The sequence below is a fragment of the Carya illinoinensis genome, chromosome 9 (genome assembly GCF_018687715.1).
Source record: "Carya illinoinensis cultivar Pawnee chromosome 9, C.illinoinensisPawnee_v1, whole genome shotgun sequence".
In the NCBI taxonomy this organism is placed as follows: Eukaryota; Viridiplantae; Streptophyta; class Magnoliopsida; order Fagales; family Juglandaceae; genus Carya; species Carya illinoinensis.
The window spans coordinates 3,552,276-3,574,202 of record NC_056760.1 but is presented as its reverse complement, the minus strand read 5'-3'; the positions used below and the strand labels follow the sequence as shown (position 1 = coordinate 3,574,202).

The 21,927-nt window shown below is 36.5% G+C and overlaps 2 protein-coding genes across 6 annotated transcripts in view; one reads left to right on the top strand and one right to left on the bottom strand.

Annotated features, from left to right (window-relative positions):
- Nucleotides 1-868: 868 nt before the first annotated feature.
- LOC122275795 lies at nucleotides 869-7,085 on the bottom strand. 5 transcript variants are annotated; one of them, XM_043085035.1, is made up of 9 exons: nucleotides 6,618-7,085; nucleotides 6,344-6,521; nucleotides 6,177-6,263; nucleotides 4,488-4,662; nucleotides 4,200-4,396; nucleotides 3,936-4,043; nucleotides 1,883-3,831; nucleotides 1,476-1,548; nucleotides 869-1,256 (listed from the first exon to the last, which is right to left on the bottom strand). In XM_043085035.1, exons 4-9 carry the CDS (start codon nucleotides 4,582-4,584, stop codon nucleotides 1,107-1,109), a joined length of 2,574 nt encoding a protein of 857 aa, XP_042940969.1. In that variant the 5' UTR covers nucleotides 4,585-4,662; nucleotides 6,177-6,263; nucleotides 6,344-6,521; nucleotides 6,618-7,085; the 3' UTR covers nucleotides 869-1,106. The 5 variants fall into 5 exon arrangements, with proteins under 5 accessions (XP_042940969.1, XP_042940967.1, XP_042940970.1 ...); XM_043085033.1 differs by having other exon boundaries at nucleotides 6,177-6,243; XM_043085036.1 differs by having other exon boundaries at nucleotides 6,177-6,243; nucleotides 6,344-6,472.
- Nucleotides 7,086-20,565: 13,480 nt separating this feature from the next.
- The window catches only part of LOC122275088 (DNA-directed RNA polymerase I subunit 1), a 29,812-nt gene continuing 28,450 nt past the window's right edge, over nucleotides 20,566-21,927 (top strand). The window contains exon 1 of the mRNA XM_043084031.1: nucleotides 20,566-21,293. Coding sequence (XP_042939965.1) covers nucleotides 21,276-21,293 — 18 coding nt within the window. The 5' untranslated portion in view covers nucleotides 20,566-21,275. The remainder of the gene's footprint in view (nucleotides 21,294-21,927) is intronic.

Here is a 21,927-nt window from a genome sequence, read left to right as displayed (position 1 = left end):
CCCGCCATATTCGAGCTAGCACGAGTTAAGGATGCAGCAGTAGCGGACTTGCTGGTTTTCTCTAATGGCGTCCCTCATTGGAATGTGGAATTTTCTAGGGCAGCACAAGATTGGGAGTTGGAGGTTATCACTGAATTCTATGCAACACTGTATTCAATACGCATGACAGAGGGCTCCATGGATAGGACGTTGTGAAGTCCCTCAAAGAAAGGTAAATTTATAGTCAGATCGTTTCACAAAGTTTTATCCAACCCAGGCATGCTCAATTTCCCTTGGAAAAGCATTTGGCAGACTAAAGCTCATTCAAAAGCAGCGTTCTTTGTGTGGACAGCAGCATTAGGTAAAATTCTCACTACAGATAACCTAAGAAGACGTCGGGTAATGGTAATGGATTGGTGTTGTATGTGCAAGAAAGATGGGGAATCAGTTGATCATCTGTTTCTACATTGTGAGGTGGCTAGGACCATGTGGGCAGATTTCTTTACGGGTCTTGGAGTAGCATGGGTCATGCCCAGTAGATTGGTGGATTTTCTAGCCTGCTGGAGAGGACTTCGAGGAGATTCAAGGGTGGCAGCAATATGGAAAATGGTACCCATATGCATGTGTTGGTGCATATGGCAAGAGAGAAATGACAGAAGCTTTGAAGACCATGAGATAACATTGGGGGAGCTGAAAGTTTTTTTCTTCAAAACTTTGTTTTCTTGGGTGGGAGCCATTGTATGTAATGGACTAAATGTCCATGACTTTTTTGTTTTGGTTGTAACTAGATAGGTATCTTTCAAGTATATGCCCTATGTACTTGGAATTTGCCTTTTATGATGAATAAAACTTCTTGATTACCGATCAAAAAAAAAAAACTTCCTTCCACTCTTCCTCGGAATTGGGCCCAGGCTTGCCATGTTAAATCAAAGCCTGTACACCCAAGTCTGAGCATGAAGACTTTACACAGAGAACAACCAGTCATTCTCACAATGGGAGTCAAAAGTGCTCAACAAAATGAACCATACATCAATCTCAGTACAGATCCTAGCAAAGCTAATTCCACTCTTAGATTGTGTGTTTTTGTTCTTTTTTGGGTTTCCATCTCCCCTGACAGGACTTCATTTTCACCTCGGGCCCACTTTGCCCAAGTTCCTCCATTTATCCTTCAAGTCTACTGTTGTCCGAATGCGCAGAAACACATTGCCACCAAATTCTAAAATCTTCTTCCATGGAATATTTCTGTCATTGGTGTTTGAAAATTTCTGCACTCCTTCCTACATTACAACAAAATTATAATTATATAACTAAAAAAAGTACAAAATTATATAACTATATGCCATTGGTCCAAAATCAAAGCCACACGAATAACCGTACTTTTGAAACAGACTGCTGAGATCATAAATGTATTAATGTGATTAGTAATGCCAAGTTAATCGATAAAGTTATACTAGTTTCCATCATGAAGCAATGTAAGCAAACAACAAAATAAGTACCTTCAGTATCTCTACTTCCTCAGCTGTCCATGGAACTTTGTTTCGCCTTAGCTGAGGACTTGCTGGGTAAGTACTGCAAATTAAAGCAAGGTTCATTATCAATGAAGGATAACCAACATATAGAATGCTGAACTACGCCTTTTTTTTTTTTTTTTTTAAATAAGTAGAATGTTAAACTCCTGCTGATAACTAGTGTGCGTAGGGGTAGAAGGGGAGAAAAACATGAGTCCCAGATTTTTCTTTATCAGCAGAATAACATGAGTCCCAGATGAAGCTGGTGTACCATAGAACATAATACATTTTTAAGGCAGCTCCTGAATATGGAGGGTAGAAGTACTAGACATCCAGAATTACATGAAGGAAAGATGATAAATGCATAGAAACAACTAGGCATATAAGCAACTTACTCATGCCTCTCTTGCTTTTGGACTCTTATAGAATAATTAGAAATGATAGACTTCGCATTTTCATCTCCAGAAATTTCCTCTGCATCAGCATCAAGTGCGCAAACAGGTTCCTCTGTTGGCTCCGCGATCTCTTGCTCTAAAACTTCCTGCTGGATTTGTTCCTTTGAGTTTATCTGAATGCCAGGAATAACGTCTGTGTTTCTACAGGATAAATTATCACCACCTGCATGAGTATCCTGTACACAAACAGGTTCATCTGGTGGGTAGGCAATCTGCTGCTCTAAAACATCCTGCTGGAGTTCTTCCTCCACGTGACTTTGATTGACAGGAATAACATCTGTGTTTCTACCAGATGAATTATAACCATCATGCTCAGCTGCTTCTTGGTTGTCTCCTTCAACCACTCTTACAGCTTGGATAGAATTTTCTTGCCCTTCTTTCTCTTCAGTTAATACATTTAGTGTCCTGGTAATTTCAGCTGGCTCTTCCTCTCTAAGTACTGAATTGACATCACATAATGCAGAAGATTCTGCTTGTTGCTTATCATCTATACCTCTTCTACAATGAAAATTATTGACTTCATCTGCATGTTCCCCGCCATGACCAGTCTGACCATTTACTCTCTCTTCCAAGGACCCATTTTCATGACTTTTGACGAGAAGATCCTCCTCATCTCTATGAAATGTCTTGGTAAGTTCCTCTGGCTTTTGGTCCCAAACCATACCAAAAAACAAAGTTAATTCTTTCCTTGCCAAGGAGGCCTTTTTCTTAGCTACAAGATACTCTGAAATAGAAAGGGAATATGCACAGAAGGGGCAGTAAAATTTACCATTGTTGTCAAAGCAGGGTGAGGAACCCAAACAGTTCTCATGAACCATCACCGGGCAATTACTTGTGCTACATACCAACAGCTGACCACCTTCATTACACTTCATACAAAGATTTTGGAACGTCCAACCAGTTGATGGATCATAACTGTTTGTTGCCCGAGAGCTCAAGAACTCATTTTTCTCAAAGAAGACATCAATATTACCGTAGTGATACCCCTCACCATCACTTGATGTCCCCACTTCACAACAATGGTCCATATTCTCTTCAGCTTCATGTGCGATGATCTTCTGCTTGCATCCATTGAGTGATGCAGAGAATAGTGCTTTTAGTTGAAACTGGTGTTCACAGTCACATTGGGATTCATTTCCTTGAGTCTTGACCAGGAGAGGACCACTTGAAGTTCTAAGTTCAGCACATTGTTCCCTATCATCTCCAACTTCATCAACAGAGATCTTTTGACGAGGTTCATCTCCAAATGTATCCGAAGGTATAGCAGTACCGACATCAAGAATCTCTGATTCAATATGGCTGAATTCATCATCAGCAATATGCCCACATTTCATGGAGGCAGTATGCTCATCATGATTATCCCCTAGAACCCTGACTTCTTCCAGGCTTCCTCCCTGATCCTTAGCCAAGCCACAACTTTCTGTTCCAGCAACCAGCATAACTCTTTCAGATGGAAACTCTATGTGTTCTGCTCCATTTAGAGGAACTGGGTTTACTTCTCTGGACTGAATTGAGGATGAGGCAAATTGCTTCTGCCTCTTGGCATTTATATTAGGATCATCACAAGCATCTAAACCATTTCGGTTTTCATGGAAGTCTTCATCCATATTTTCAGTAGCCAGTGTATTCCTTTTCCTCTTGGAGTCAAGTAAAATCCCAGTACACGGATTGGTTTCCAGTAGCTTTTTCCTACCCTCAACAATTCTAGGCATCACATTCCCTTTCGGTCCCATATGCTGTGTGTCAAGACAGCTCTTATTAACTCTCCGTGTGAGTGCTCTGTGCTTAACATTATACACAGGTACTATTTCACCTGCATTTGCCAATCCACTCCTTACCTTCAAGGTATCAGCATAAGGATGACTACCATCAAGAAGGGAATCTTTCAGCTGTGCATAAAGAAACACACAAATCAAATATTGCATGAAGAAGAGATTGGATGAAATGGGGAATATATGATATTAGAGAGAGAAATTTGAAAAATCTCCAATACCTGTTGTAAGGCAAGTTTAGGCATACAGGCTCTTTTATGGACTATAAAGGGGTGAGCATTGCATTTTGACAGCTCTAATCCAGCCATTTTAAGATCTGATAACGAAGTCTGACAAAATATATTTATGTTCACTTTAAAATAGGAAATCCAAGCTTAGAAATTTAGAAGGAGATAATCAACTATGTGAAACTAGGTTGATTCAAATACCATGTTTTAAAAACCATGACCAATTTAATTATTACCAAAGATTAGATCAAATACTACCTCCTGCACTATGTGCTCGAGAACATCCTCACAGCTTTTTGACATATCAAACCCAACTTTTGAAGCTAGGGATGAACAACCATCTTTTGCAATCCCATTACTAGGACCAGATAAAACCTCCAAACATCTCAAAGCCAGCATTTCCCTCATGTTTTTCCCCAAATTATCTGGTAAATCTGGAGCCATTTCAATCAAATCTGAAACAAGAAACCATGAGTCACCCAAACCTTCACTTAAGGATAGATTAAAAAAATTATTCACAGAAAAATATATTTGAATTCACAGTACCATGTAAAATAGAAACATCAACTTCCTTGAAGCTTGCAAGAGCTTCAATGACCCAAATCCATGCAAGGCTTGAAGCGCAACCAGATGCCTCATCCATGAGAGACCAAATATTCAAGAAGTTCCGCAAACCAAAAATTTATAGGCCCCGTACACGTCTTTTGTCACGCCCTCTAACCTAAAATCCACAAAATGTAAAACTTAGATATGATAATTCTCCAAAATCAAATACCTCAAAAATATTTCCAAATGAAGTAAACTCGACACTACTACATATTTTCCAAAATCTCACAAATCCATTCATGCCACTTGCTAGTTGGCACTTATCTCACCTTTCTCTTATACTCCAACTATCACAGCTCTCAAGCCATTTGTTAAAAAAAATGGTGGCAATAAACTAGTGTATAAACATAAGCCAATTCTAGAATGTAAAACAAAACAAAATTTAAAAAGTAACAGAGCGATATTTCATAAAATTTATTTACAATAATAATATAAATAAAAGACCTTTGACATAAGCATAACTAAAACAACATTAGAACGGGATAGAAGCCATGTTTAACCCTTGTGGTAGGGTTGTGCTATCTCAGGTGGCCAAACCAGGCAGAAATAGGAGTTGAGATATTCCCCTTTTAAACTCAGCACGCCAAGTGTGCACACAAGTAAGACCACGCAAAAAACCATTTTGTCTCCAAAGTGGGTGCACTCAGAAATAAAGATATTGGTACCAACATAATAATAGAGGTCATAGTTTTACACGTGGTAAGGTCTGAACAAGAGCAAAAATAGAACGTCATGCCAAAGGTTTTCACTTTTCATATGCGATATCATATCAAAATAGAGTATTGTGAAGATAAATACCATATAATCGTATAAATATCTCAAATTTCCTATTCACCCTTTTTTTATGAGTCGAGAACAGAGTACCAAAATTGCTCGTGTTTACACCAATTATAGCAAAAAAATATTTCATTTCCTTTTTCAGATACAAAAGATTGTGCAGAAAATGATGAGGTTGTTTTCATAGCAAAAAGATGCAAGCTCTTCACAAAATAACCTCCATCGATTTTTGGCAACGTCTAGCATTGGAGTACCGCTTACCTGAACTTCTTAACATCTCTAAATTTATTCACAATAGTGCCAAGCAAATATCAATCATCACCTAAACATAATTTCCACTATATTTTAATAGGATCAAACCAGCACCTCTTATGCAAAACGACACCAACTTAAAGACTCCACAACAAAAACCCCATATCTCAACCCACTCTCATAACCGAAGGACATTAGGATACCTAAGACAGCAAAACTTTTCATCTTCCGCCCATGCAAGGTGCTCTAAACCGTTCTATTTCAGTGATTAATCATTTGCCAAGTCCCAGTCAGCATTTTGTACCGATTTCTAAAATAACAATCAACACTGGAACGCAAGTCCACGAAATTAACCTCTACAATGGCCGAAACATCACCATAATCGAATACATCTAAATAGCAAACAGCCACCAAAATAATTTGTTTTAAACAAACACCACCGGCGCCACTTTACAAATCAAATACTCCCACCATTCTCACTCTCGGCTGGTCCAATCGGCACCAAATCAACCGCCACAACTAAAACTCCAGCTAATCCAATCCAACCATTTTAATCCAAACCAACCATCAATTCATTTCATCATGGAGTCTAGGAAATACCAATTGACCGGTGGTTGTCCGGTGGTGGCAGCTTCACACTAAGAAGGGTAGCAGTGTTGGACAGCCACTGTGGACGATGTAACCGAACTGAAACCCGTTAGATAGAGAGGGAAATAGAGAGAGGAAGAGAACGAGATAGAGACAGGGTGGGGAAAGAGTAAGCTTACCAGCGCGGCGGTTTGTTCACGACAACGATGCGATGGGACTGCCATGTCAGCTTCGTTGGCAGCACTTCGAATGGGCGCTGTGCGATGCAGCGGCCTACGGCGGCTCGTTGCGTCTGTGGGGTGGCGCCGCTGAGAGGATGCAGAGATGAGAGAGCTCGCGACAGAGGGAGGAAAAGATCTGAGAGACCGAGAGAGTTACTGGGAGGGGGAGAGAGAGAGAGAGAGAGAGAGAGAGAGAGAGAGAGAGAGAGGACAGACACGGACGGAGATTTACCTGTGGCGGGGCGCTGCAACAGACGACGGAGGGGACAGTGGAGGACGGGCTGGAGTGGCGTGAGGTGTGCGGTGGCTTTGGCGTGGGCAAGGCTGAAGAGGGTTGAGTGGCGAGCGGCAGTCTGCGCGGCGTTGTTGGCGGTAGCCCAGTGGTGAGCGGCGGCTGAGAATTTCAGGAAGAGAGAGCGAGGTGGGCGGCAACGAGAGAGAAAAAGAGTTCGAGGGAGGGAGAGCGGTGGTCGGATAGGCTTACTGACGTGGACTTGTGGTATGACGTCGGGGAAACAGCGGGGGCATGGCGTTGAGCTTGGGCGGCAGAAACTCGAAAGAGAATGAGAGATCGGGACGGACGGATAGAGAGGGCGACTGAAAGAGAGAGGGATGAGCGGGAAGAGAGGGAGGGGTGTTCTGCAGAGAGTTGGGGGGCGCTGGACGTAGGAGACGGGCGATGGGAAGAAGAAACGGAGGTAAAAAAATTGGGTTTTAGAGTAAGTTTCAAAACGACGTAGTTCTAAAGGGTTTTTTTTTTTTTTTTTTTTTTAAATAAAAAAAGGGGTCTTGTTTGAGTTAAAGGACAATGGCTTGGCTTGGGTGTATAATCGGCCGCGTCATGACATCTTCGTTATGCGGAACGGCTTTCGTTGAGGAATAAGAGTTTGAAATAAAAATAGAAAAAATATTTTAATCTTAAAGATATTATATAAAAATAAATCAATAAATGACATAGTTTAATATCATATATTTAATTATAAAGTTATTTTTATCATAAAATATATATAATAAATTACATAAATTTACATTATTTTATAAATTTATTTTTATATAATTCTTTTAAAAAAATGCTACTGACATAAAAAGATTATTACATAAAATAAATCTACAAACTGATATGGCTTCTTAAAATCCGTTAGATCTACTTTTTAATAAAAGTAACTTTACAATTTGACGCATCATATCAAAACACATGAGTTTATAGGTTTACTTTTATATAATCTCTTTGTGGCTAAAGTATTTTTCATTCTTTTATATCTCTGACACTTTGCATAAAAATAATCCAACAAGAGACCCTAATATGTATAAGTAAACCCAAACCATCTTACCATTCCACTAAAAAAGCCTATATTAAATATTATGTCCCCTAAATAAATGTACTTTTTTCTTAAGAAATAGAATATTATCGGGTGACATATATCGACGCACAAACAATGTTGTTGTGCGAGAACGCAATATAAATCTAAAATACTATCAAATGAGAGCTTCGTATAAAAAAATAACAATACAATGAACCAATTACGGTGTAGAATGATTGTAACAAAACCATAACACCCGGTTGATGCAAAGCTAAGCCAAATATTCTAATTTATCGTATCTGTTAATTGAACTAAATCAAATGTTTTTGAGAGATTGTTTGAGGTTGTGTTATGAATCTTAGGAAGTGTTAAATAACTTTAAAAACCTTTTAATGATAAAATTAGATTATTTGATGGTTGTATATTAAAATACTTTTTAATATCTAATAAGTTACAAATTACATTTAAGAAAAAGTAAAAACAAGATTTTGATATTTATCTTCAAATATATTTTAATACGTAACACTCAAACAACATAATTTTATTATTAAACAGTTTTTTAAATTATTTAAATACTTTTTAAAACTCCTAACACAATCTTAAATAGTCCCCCATAACATTTGGCTTAGCTTTGCATCCATAAAGTGTTATCGTTTTATTTCAATTATGCTACACCATACGTTTCTTAATTGGCTTATTGTATTCTTATTTTCTATACAAAGCTTTCATTTGTTATGATTTTAGATTTAGACACTGTTTATATTATACTTTCGGGTTTTTATATAACCAAAAAATATACCCCTAGAGTATTTGGGGGGCAAGATATTTAATATAGGCTTTTTTAGTGAGATGGTAGGATTTTTTGGTTTTACTTGTACATTCCAGCATTAAGATTTCATGTTGGCTTGTTTTTATGAGAAGTGTTAGAGACACAAATAAATTTACAAATTGATGTAGGTTCATGTGATCTGTTAGATATATTTTACGATAAAAATAACGTTACAATTTAATATAATACATCAAGTCATATTATTTTTTCGAGTTTATTTTAGAGTAATCCTTTTATATCTAAAGTATTTTTCTATTTTTATTTAAAACCATTCCTCATCAACAAAAACCATTTCACATATCAAAGATTTCATGATTTGGGTGGTTTGGAGCCACCGAGAGAATGTACCGATAAAAGTTACATCCAATGTAATTTCTTTTTTTGCAATTTTTTATTTTTAAGCATCTTTTATATGTATGTTTAAAAAAACCATAAAATATAAAATATAATATTAATAAATAAATAAACACAAATGCTTTAGAAGTTTTACACATGAGAGAGATTATTTCGAAAGTAAGGATCGAGAGAAGAAAACGGCTAGTTTTAGATCCAGAATTTTGAATGTCTTCATTTGTTTACAAACTCCTGTTTATAGACACTAAAATAATAATTATCAATAATACACGCCTAACATTTTGTTTTCATGCGTCAGCAAATAATAATTGCACTTGAACAGTAAACAACTTGAAGAAATTAGCTGAAGCAATGTCACAAGTCTCATATAGCAATGACGAATAAGACCTACAACATCAAGTCAGATTCTTCATTGTAACAATCCACATTATCACCAGTTTAACATGCCTCTCATTCTCGAGCTTAACAGGACTCTCATTCTTAGGACAATTCATCTTACCATCCAGTACATATGATAGATTATCAAGACCCATTTAATCTTGAACTCACATATTATTACATTCAAATTATTATGTGATTTTAGAAGATTATTGCTCATTCAATTATTCAACATAACAGATGAAAGATGTTAGAGGCATTATCTCTTAATGTCAGAAGTATTATCTTGTAATGGATCCACTTAGTGAATTACCCAATTCAAGATGGTTAGTCTCGAAGAAGTAGAAAGAGAGTTAGAAAGAGAGAGTTGTAATGAATGAACTTCGAAACTTTTCCTCTTGCATTCTATTCCTTTTATAGACTCTGTTGATTACAGAAGTTAGTTACAATTCATACGGCGGCGTAATACTACACATCGAATCACTTATATTGCACTTATTAAAATGCCAATGTTCAACTAAACGAAACGCAACGTATTGCTCACACCAAAACAGCACTACCGTTTACAGCCTTAACAGATTAACCGTTTCCCTTCTTGTCATTTGCTCCCTTCTTTGCTAAACTTTACCACTATCAACGCCGCAACTCTTCTCGTTCTAGGCCATTAAAATCCAGCTCCACCATTCTGAACTCTGATCGTTCTCAGGATACACTACATACCCCTCCCATTCAAATCACATTGCCCACAAGGTGGGAAAATTTCTCTCGAAGTTTCCAATACGGTTCCCAAGTAGCCTCTTCCATATCAATCCCTTGCCATTGTGTCAAAACCTCAACAATCGCTCTGTTATTCACCTTCCTGTTTCTGCATTGTAGAATAAGTTAAGGTTCAAGTATAAGATCACCTCATGTATCTGTTGGTGGTAATGTTGTGAGTGGTGAGATATGTTGGCCCAACTTTCTCTTCAATGATGAGACATGGAACAGAAGGTATAGCTGTAACTAAGGAGGAAGATCAAGCTTGTATGCTACCTGTCCAATTGTGACGCCCCCAAATTCCGTTCGGGATCGGACGGACATTTGAAACGTCGAGACATGCAACACAAGGTTACCTGCCCCCGTTCATGACATATAAGATGCAATGTTCCTAACATGCATCTAACATTATGCAATATTCGCAGCGGATAATTTTTTTCTTCTTTAGCAATACTATGCACCAAATTGAAAATATCCCAAATGATTAAAACATACTTCATACATAAAGATCCATTGAATAACTAAGATCACAACACTAGTCCAAAATAATTATGATCCAAAAATACTGGAGATGCAACTTCATCGTACAAGTAGTAATTTAACTACTATATTAACATTAACGGTGCACCGTCGTTCAGTCGACTGTGTCTAGTTGGTCAGCTCCTGATCCTCCTTCAGGTCCTGTATCAAGATCTACCATTCGGGGGGAATGGTAGTTGGGACTACCATAGTGAGATTTGATTACAAATCTCAGCAAGTTAACAAAAAACTTCCACACAGACTAATGATGCATGGATGACAGTAAAAGCATAAATGCATAATCAAATTCATAAGTAGTTAAAACATAACTTAGCGTACAACATAACATAATTGACATAACTTAAATTGAAACATGAACTGAACTTGACTTGACATGAACTTGATCTGAAACTTGAATTAACATGAAAAATACATATTCCACAGTTGTTGTGGCCCCATGTATTCTACGTGTAAATACATACTCCACAGTTGTTGTGGCCCCATGTATTTTACACAAACTTAACTTAACATGAAAAATACATATTCCACAATTGTTGTGGCCCCATGTATTCTACACATCACAATGCAGTTAAATACATACTCCACAGTTGTTGTGGCCCCATGTATTCTACATAAACTTGACTTAACATGAAAAATACATACTCCACAGTTGTTGTGGCCCCATGTATTCGACGCATCACAATGTAGTTAAATACATACTCCACAGTTGTTGTGGCCCATGTATTCTATATAAACTTGACTTAACATGAAAAATACATACTCCACAGTTGTTGCCCCATGTATTCGACGCATCACAATGTAGTTAAATACATACTCCACAGTTGTTGTGGCCCCATGTATTCTACATAAACTTGACTTAACATGAAAAATACATATTCCACAGTTGTTGTGGCCCCATGTATTCTACGTGTAAATAGATACTCCACAGTTGTTGTGGCCCCATGTATTATACACAAACTGAATGTACTCAAGATGAAACGTGACTAGAATACGAAAGGACTGAAGCCCTGACGTAACATAACATGACTTGAACATAATTTGAAATACATGACCAGCTTGAGATAGAAACATTTCGTAACATGGCATAACATATAACAGACAACATATTTAACATGACATACTCGTAATGTACAGTAATACATGATAGAATATATTATGTAACAGATAAAAATTGATGACAGAATAATTTATGTATAATAGACAATTACATGATAACTTGGCATGGCATGACATATATGATAATATACATACATACACTGTAGTTCTTTTACTTAGCACACATACACAGTAGACTGCTAGTAAGTTAAAAGCTAACTTACCTCGATTTCCGCGTTTCTTATAAAACATCAAGCGCTATCACGTGGAATTGTAATTAGTGATTCTAAAAGTTAACACTAAATCACTAATAAATTGAAATATGAAAAATACTATCTTAAAGAGTAAAATTTCTACTTTACTCTCTGCATGTAGAAAAATGACCGTTTTATCTATAACTTAAGGATTTTGCATACTAACTCCAAAAGTCACCAAAATTTACATGCCTCATGTAAATTTTATCCTCAATTCAAATATCGATTTAAAAAAATTTAAAACTAATCACAACTATTAAAACTCCATAGGGCCGAAATTCTCATATGCTATTTCTATTGATTTTTGTTTCCAACTTGTTTTGATCAACCTTTTGATCTATGACTTATAAATATGTGATCTTCAAACCAAACCATCACATGGTTTAAAAAGATGTCCTAAAACATATATAAGCTTCTAATTCAAGATCACATGGTTAAAAATTAACCAAAACATAAATTTAGCCAAGAATATCCACACTTTGGCTTATCTGAATATCTCTTTATATACAATTTCATATCTTTGAAACTAACATCAAATATCTTCAAAATAATAATATAACATGTATATAAGATGCTTAGGATCCTCCAATAAAATTATCAAAGTCATTAGAATAGGTTTAGACCACCAAAGAGTTAAACTTTCTCAAAACAGAAACTGTTTTTCCTCTTCCAGTTTCTAAGTTTCTAAATCTAAGAAAATCTTTCATCAAAACCTTTAATCATGCAAAAATACTCAACCAATAGTCATATATATATGTTAACAATACTCCATAAAAATTTCGGACCAATATCTATCCATTAGCTTGGTCAAAAACTCCAAACTATAACATATTCTCCAGTTTATCTCCCAGAATGACATTTCTATAGTTTACACAATATTTGACTGACCAAATGATCTTCAAATGGAGCAAATAAGATATTCATGTAAACTAGACTCAAAAAAGAACAACTTATATGAAGGAGACTTTATGATAAAACACTTACAAAAGCTTCGAAATGGGCGTGCAAAAGAACTCATAAAAGCTGTCCGAGAGAGAGTGTTTGATAATCTTTTATTGGAAGATGTAATTGAAGATAATTTCGTGGGTGCTGGCTGGAGACACTTATGGAAGAGATAAGGGAGATGATAATGCTGGAGTTGAGAGTTGAGTGTGGTTTTCTCCTACCCAAAATATCTATAAAAGATTATCTCAAAATATTCTATCCAATAATATCTATAAAAATCAACTCAAGATATTTTCCAAATGTGGGGTAGACTTGGAAGAGTAAGGTGGCTAAAATATTTTTATGTGTCCAAATAAAATTTCACTAACCTAATTTGGACATTACACACTATGATTTTGAAAACACTGCACTTAGTACGTTTACCGAGGTTACTATTCACTCCAAAAATAAACGTAATAAACTTAGTACTGAAAAATCTTAAATATTCAATTAAACCTAGTGGTGTAAACTATAATGTATTCTGACACTTCTAACTATCTCAAATAATTAAAATCGCATTTCTGGAACCATAGTGAGTGATAACACTAACTATGTTGACAGACTAAAACCTATGCGATTAGTCGATTCGTGTAAACTTACGGAGTTTTCACAAGATTCCTAAAATCAATAGAAATTCCTTAATTGAATTTCTAGCGGGCTGTTACACCAATTTTCTTCAGTATCTGAAAAGGACCAAAAAATATTAGAGATAGCTTCAAATTCCTTTGAATTGCCACTGAATTTTGTCTATAAGGTTGAAGCCTTAAATCAACCCAATCACCAACAGTAAATTCTCTCTTAGTATGATGTCTGTCATAATGCAATTTCATCCTCTCCTGTGCCACCATCAAATTATGCTTTAAAATACTCATAATCTCTTCTCGAGTCTTCAGTAACCCTTCAGCTTCTTTGTTCAAACACAAGCTAGGAACATAAGCTTATAATTTCATAGGTGGAATGTCATACACTACTTCATAAGGAGCAAATTTGGTAGAATAGTGAAAGACGGTATTATACCACAATTCTGCTAAAGGCAACCAATCAAGTCACATTATTGGCTTATCTCCTGAAAAACTCCTCAAAAAATGCTCCACACATTTATTTACTGCTTCAGTTTATCCATCATTCTGTGGATAGTAACCTGAAGAATAAGATAAGTTCACCCCTTGTAACTTGAAAAACTCTTTCCAAAAAGAGCTTGTAAATGTTGCCCTTCTATCAGATACGATGCTTCTGGGTATACCATGCAACTTAAAGATGTTGAGAAACAATAAAGCTACTTTTGCTGCTGTAAAAGGGTGTTTCAAGGCAAAAAAAAAAATGCGCATATTTTGATAATATGTAAACCACCGCCATAACTACTGAATATCCTTTTGACATAGGAAACCCTTCGATAAAATCCATTGAAACGTCAATCGAGATTTGTTCAGGGATTGGCTAGGATTGTAATAACCCTGTTGGATGCATATTTTCAGGTTTATTCTTCTAACATATCTCACTCTCTACAATAAACTTCTTCACTTTAGTTTTTAAGCCATGCCAATATAAATCATTTCTGGCTCTATGTAAGGATTTGTGAAATCCTGAGTGACTAGCCAAAGGACTTGCATGGATGAAATGCAAAATCTTCAACTTAAGTTATGCACAATCAGGGATGTATATTCTACATTTCTTAAACAAAGGCCTTGTTTAATAGAAAAGGTAGAACTGGAAGAGGAATCTTCTTACAAAGATAAGAACTGTTGCAACACCACTGGATCATTCTTGTAACCATTTCTGATTTCTTCGAGCCAATTAGGATTGGGAACTGTGATAGCATTGAGTGACACAGATTCTTCAACAAAATCTCTTATGGACAAGGCATTAGCAACCTTATTATCCACTCCCTTCTTGTATTCAATACTAAATTCATAGCCCAAAAGTTTAGAAAGCCACTTCTATTGGCTTGGAGTACCTATTTTATGCTCCAATAGGTATTTTAAGCTATAATGGTCTGTCCTTACTATGAAAGATCCCCCAAGCAAGTATGACCTCCATTTCTTAACTGCAATGACTAAAGCCAATCACTTTTTTTCATAGGTTGATAATTGCAAGTTTCTTCCTTTTAAAGCCTGACTTAAGAATGCTGAAAGCCTTTGTTCCTACATCAAAATAGCCTCCACACCATTAGCACAAGCATCACATTCAATAATAAAGACCTTAGTAAAATCGGGCAATGATAAAACCGGTGGACTCGTGACAACTAGCTTGAGATGTTTAAAGGCCTTGGTAGCATCTTCAGTCCAAGCAAAAGAATTCTCTTTTAACAAGGCTATCAATGGTGAAGCTATAATCCCATAATTTCTGATGAATTTTCTGTAGTAACCTGTTAACCCAAGAAATCCCCTCAACGCTTTGACATTCTTTGGTACAAGCCAACTCACCATGGAATCTAACTTCTTTGGATTAGCTTTCACCCATTTTTTTAAAATCAAATTCCCTAAATACTCAATCTCCCTACAAGCAAAATGGCATTTTGATCTTTTAGCATATAACTGGTCTTGTTGCAAAGTATTCAACACAACAGCCAAATACAACAAATGAGACTTCAAATCCTTGTTATAAACAAGCATGTCATCGAAAAAGACTGACAAAGTTTCTCAAAAATAGCCTAAAAACATCATTCATAAGGGCTTGAAATGTTGAATGAGCAATAGTGAGCCCAAAGGGCATCACAAGAAATTCATAATGCCATTCATGTGTCCTAAATACAGTTTTAGGAACATCCTCTTGCTTCATTCTAATCTAATGATAGCTTGATCCAAAATCAAGCTTAGAAAACAGTGTTGAACTAAAAAGTTCATCAAGCAGTTCATCTACCACAGGAATTGGATACTTATCTTTAACTATAGCTTCATTCAGCACCCTGTAGTCTATGCATATTGATAAATGGTCAATTATGTAGTATTAATGCTCTTAAATATCTTGAGTTAAAGGAGTTTCATGTGTTAAAATAAGAGCATTAATTGGATAATATGATTTAACTTTATTTTGCATGTAAAGTGATTTTTTTCTCTTATCCTTAATTAAATTCAGATGAGCTAATATAATTTATAATGTCTTTGAATTTATTAAGCTTAAAAAGAAATTATCACAAGAAGGCCCACTTAAAGTGCAGCACGGACATATGAGATTTTATTTTTGGTCTCAGCTCAATGTACACACTCGCGCACGAAAAGGGAAAGCTGCAGCAGAGGCATGTCTCACGCACAATAGCAAAGGAAATAAATGGGAGCTGTAGGGGCACACAGAATAGACCTCAACGCAGTAGCAGGCGCATGCGGGACCTCACAGTAGATCAAGATGCAGGGTATGGAACAAGCTGGGGACAGAGGACAAAAATGCCAGAGATAATCACACAAGACCTAGGGGCAATTTCAATTTTTCGAAAAAAATTACATTTTGGCTTGCCTTCTCGTTTTCACTTAAAGAAGGAGAGTTTAGGGACGTTTGTTTGTTTTTTTTTTTTGGGAGTTTTGAGTTTTTTTTAAGAGGATAGCGTTTTCCTCTCGGAGACGTTTTTTTCTTTTTCAGTTCTAGTTTTTTTTCTTTTAGGGACACAGAAGCTCTTCTTTGTTGAACATTCAGCTACTTTTTTTCTTCCTTTCAAGTTTTCGTTTACGGTGGCTTCGTCACTTTTTGTTCGGCACTTCCATTTTTTCTGTATTTTTTTTGTAGCTTGCTTAGTTAGTTTTATAGTTCTTAGTTTTTTTTCTTTCAGTTCCAGACCGTGAGGCGGCTGATTATTTTTTGGATTACATTATGTTTTGGTTTTTCATTTTACGTTTCTAGTTTCCGTTCTTCATGGAGACGGGCGGCATGAAGGGGATTTTCAGTAGTTCTTAGTTAGTTTTATTTTTTTTCCAGTTTTTCTCTTTCGTTTAGACTTAGGCGTGCTGAGGGACGTTGGCTCCCACTCTCTCGTTCGGCTGGGACGTTTTATTTATTTATTTTTTTTAAGTTTAGTTTTTCATTCCAGACCTGAGGGATACTTTGATCTTTCTTGTTTTCACTTTTTAGGTGGAGACGGTGTAGGGACAAAGCTCTCTCGGACTCTCCCCTCGCTTTTTATTTTTATTTTCTTGCTTTTAGTTTGAACGTTTACGGACGGACGAAGCTCAAGCTCTACGTTTTCAGTTTTCATTTTACTTTAGTTCTCCTACATGCAACATCTCTAGGATTTATTTCGTCTGGATATTTTCTCTTAAATTTTATCATGGTTCAACTTAGATTAATTTTTATTGTTAGAAACATCATGTGTAGCTAATTTTAGAAACTTGGGTTGTGGAATGAGATTTAATTTATTTTAAGTTCTAGTTTAATGTAATATTTTGTTAATAACTGTTGATTTCACTATGTTACTAGTTGGATTTAAATTGAAAATAGATTGCGGCTCTTGCTCTTGATTTGTTGTTGACATAATGCATAACAAAAACTTGAAAATTATCAAGACTTCTCTCGATTGTTTGTTAATGGGTGTTTGGCTGGTAAAGTAGAGAAAATATTGTAAAATTTGAGCATAACTTTTTATCTTCTATTTATCAATACCTTGATTGGGTTGTTAATTGAGAAAATTATCTAAGATCCGAAATAAATAGAGTCTCGTACCCAACCTAAGTGTTTGTTAATTTGTCTTTTTGATTAGAAACTTTAATTTAAGCTTTGATTAACCCTTTTTTTTTTTTTTTTTTTTTGCGGGGATTGAATTCACTATTTTCTTTCTTACCTCGTCTTCGATATTTTTTTCACAAACGCTTTGATAACCCTTTGTCCTTGTGGAATACGACCTTCGGATTTACCCTTGTATTACTTTGACAACTTCTATGCTTGGAAGACAAAATTATAAGCCAATCACACATCCTCCATGAGCCATTCATTTTTCTCACCAAAAGCACAAGAGATGAGAAAGGAGATTGCCTTGGTCTTGTTACTCCTGATTGCAAAAGTTCCTTAACTATCTTTTCTATTTCAGTTTTCTGATAATAAGGATAACGATATGGTCTTGCGCTAATAGGCATAGTTTCTTACTTTAACACAATCTAATGATCATGTGATCTTTGTGGTGATAGGCCAATAGGCTCATAAAAAACTTTTGTAAAATTACTTAACAATTTAGACACACCTTTAGGTACCTTGTTTGTAACTTCTTGAGGCTGAATTGAAATCATATAAAACAATAACCCTTTCTGCTTCCATCCATAAATTGATTAATTTCTCCATCATCAAACAGTCTAGTCATTGAAGAAGACAAACCCTTCAAACACATTCCTTGACCTTTGAAATTAAACTTCATCAATAACTTCTCAAAGTCTGAAAGAACTGGTCCCAAAGTTACTAACCATTGAATACCCAATACAATGTCACAACCTCCTAACTCCAATGTAAACATATTAGAAACAAAATTGGTGCCCTAAACTTGCAAAGTGACTACATGACACATTCATTCACTACTCACCATGTCTCCATTAGCAATCTTTACTTTCATAGAATTAGATTGCTGCACAATTAATCCATATTCACTAGCCAATGTAGTATCCACAAAATTGCGGGTACTACCAGTGTCTATAAGTATCACCACCCTCATTTTCTTCAATTGACCAATCACCCTCATAGTCTTGGGACTAGGAGTCCCCACCATTGCTTGGATTGAAATTGAAGCAATCGCTGCAGTATCATCATTAACACATTCTTCATCTTCAAGAACTACCTCAATTTCCAAGTCTGGTTCCTCATTAACCAGATTAAGAAAATCCATGCCTTCCATCAAATGCAACTTGGGCTTAACACATTTATGGCCATGATTCAAACACTTTTTGGTAAGGTAGTTTAGAAATAGGTTGTCCCTTAGGAGCACCTAAGATAGACCCAGCCTTATTCACATTGCACTAGTGTTTGATGATTAACCTCAAAAGATCTGATTAGGAAAAAAAAAAAAAAACCTCAAAAGATCCATTCCTCCAAGATCTTCTAGTACTCCAGACATGCTGTTCTTGAATCTTTGCCAACCCAAAGGCATCATTCAAATTGGGAGGGTTAAGCATTCTCAAATGCATCGTTATTTCATATTTCAAGCCACTCAAAAAACAATTCAGTTTTTTTTTTTCCCAAAAATACCACGTATTCTATTAGAAAGTAATTCAAACTCAGTCTTATAAGTTGTAACTATACTCACTTGCTTCATTCTTGTTAATGCCTCTATTGGATCATCGTATGGAGATGATCCAAATCTCACTTGCAAAGCTAGCACAAACTGTTCCTAATAAGTAAAAACACCCTCATCACTAGCGCCTTGAAACCAAACTAAAGCATCATCATCCATATGGAAAGATGCAAAGAATATTCTCTGACCAGGTGGAAGCTGATGATAGAGAAAATATTGTTGAATTCTATACACCCAGGTTGCAGGGTTCTTGCTAGAGAATCTTGGAAAGTCCAACTTAATGGCTTTAGGAAAAGCTCTATCAAAATTTTCCCTATGATGAACCTCACCTACAACTTCATACCTTTCACCATTTCTTGGAAGATTATGATTATCATTGCCATTTCTGCATGTATCTTCATTACCCACTGATGTAGTAGTAGTAGAGATTCTTTAAAGCTGCTGCCCGACTTCCTTGAGCCTCTTATCATGAACTTCTCTATCCATTCGTGCTGCCTCCTGTTGTTGTAGCAAAATTGCCACAGTTTCTTCAAGTTGCTTCTGTTGCCTCTCCTATTGCTGCCTCAACTGCACCACTACCTCATTGAATTGAGCAAAGGATCAAGTGCCCTCAGCCACAACTCCTGATACGAATTGTAATGGACTCATTTATTGAATTAACCAATTCGAGATGGTTAGTCTCCAAAAAGTAGAAAGAGAGTTAGAAAGAGAGAATGTTTATGAATGAACTTCGATACTCTTCCTGTTGCATTCTATTCCTTTTATAGACTATGTTGATTACAGAAGTAAGTTACAATTCATATGGCGTTGTAATACTACACATTGAATCACTTATACTACGCTTACTAAAACGTTGACGTTCAACTAAACTAAATGCAACGTATTGCTTACACCAAAACGGCACTACAATTTACAGCCTTAACTAAGTAATCGTTTTCCTTTCTTGTCGTTTGCTCCCTTCTTCATTGCTAGACTTCACTGCTATCAACACCGCAACTCTTCTCATTCTAAGCCATTAAAATCCAGCTCCACCATTATTAACTCTGATTGTTCTCACAATACACTACATATCTCTTCATGTTAAAAGTATTATTTCTTTATGTCATAAGCATTATCTCTTCAAAAAATAAAGACAAACAGCTTTGTATATTATCAAATTACTATTTACTGTTTAATCCCACTTATTATCTACTAACGCGTGAAGACAAAATATTAGGCGTGTATTATTGATAATTACTGTTTTAATATATGTAAAAAAGAATCTATCAATAAAAGAAGACATTCAAAATTTCAAATCGGTTACATTAACCAAATAAGTTAATGATATACACTCTGTCGATATATCTACAATTTTTATTTTTTATGACCGGGCCGATTATAGGCCCAAGACCCATTATCCTTTAACCCAACCCAGCCCGGTTAGATATAAAATATATATATTAAAAGAAAAAACTTCAAAACTACGTCGTTCTGGAACCCTAAAACCCAGTATTCTTTTTTTTCACTTTCTTCTTTCCCAGCACCGTCTCCGACGTCCAGCGCATTCTCTCTCTTCCCGCTCGGGCTTCTCTTTCAGTCGCCCTCCTGTCTCCGTCTGTCCTTATCTCTCATTCTCTGTGAGTTTCTGCCGCCCAATCTCAACGCCATGCCCCCGTCGTTTCCTCGACGTCCTACCACAACTCCACGTCGGTAAGCCTCTCCGACCACCTCTCTCCCTCGCTCGGCCTCGTTCTCTCTCTCGTTTCCGTCAACCCCTCTCGTTATCTCCGAAATTCTCAGCCGCCCTCACCACAGGGCTACCGTTAACTACGCCGCCCACGCTACCTTCAACCCTCTTCAGCATTGCCCACACCAAAGACGCCACCAATACGCTACTCCAACCCGTCCTCTACTGTCCCCTCCGTCGTCTGTTGCAGCGCCCCGCCACAGGTAAATCTCCGTCCGTGTCTGCTCTCTCTCTCTCTCCGTCACTCTCTCGCCCTCTATCGGCCTCTCATATCGTCTCCTCCCTCTGTCGCTCGCACTCTCTGCTGGCCGATCAAACCGACAACCCCGAACTGCCGGTGTCCAAGCACTTTCTGCCTCTCTCTCTCTCTCTCTCTCTCTCTCTCTCTCTCTCTCTCTCCTCCCTGTCATTCTTTCTGCTTTCAATAGCTCCGTCTTGCCCAGTTACATAGCCTCGCGTGTCAGCAACACCGTCATGGCTCAGATCACAGAGGTCTCTCTCTCTCTCTCTCTCTCTCTCTCTCTCTCTCTCTCATATTGTGTTCGTTTCGTTTGTTTTGAAAATATTTAAAAAAATATATATTTACAGACCTTTTGGTTTTTAATGATATAAAGTAACTAAATTCAATGGAGTTATGGAGCGAAGCGATATCTATGTAGCTCAGTTTGTTGAGGAGATGGTTTTATTTGGCTCCGAAAGTATATGGTGAATGGAGATTAATATGACGACATCGGGTTATTTTGGTTGTATTTTGATTTGCTGGAAATTCGAAATACGAGTTTTTTTTTTTTTTTTCTTTAATCAAGGATTGGATTCATGATTTCGGCGTGCTTTCTATCCTTTTGTTTTTCTTGGGATTTAAGAGGAGCTTAGCAAGTTGTCTGGTTTTATTCGAAACTAACATTTTGAAAAATGCATATCTGATACCAATCCAGAGTCTCTCAAGGTATCTTGTTGTTACTTGCTGTATAGAAAATAAAAATTTTAGCAAAAAGGAGCAGCTGTAAAAATAAAATCTTTTAGATGATGATTTTTAGTTGGTTTCCCAAGAAGAAAAGCTATAATGAAAACCTCAATTTAGTTAAACAATTTTATTTGATCAATATCTTTCAGACGCCTACAGTTC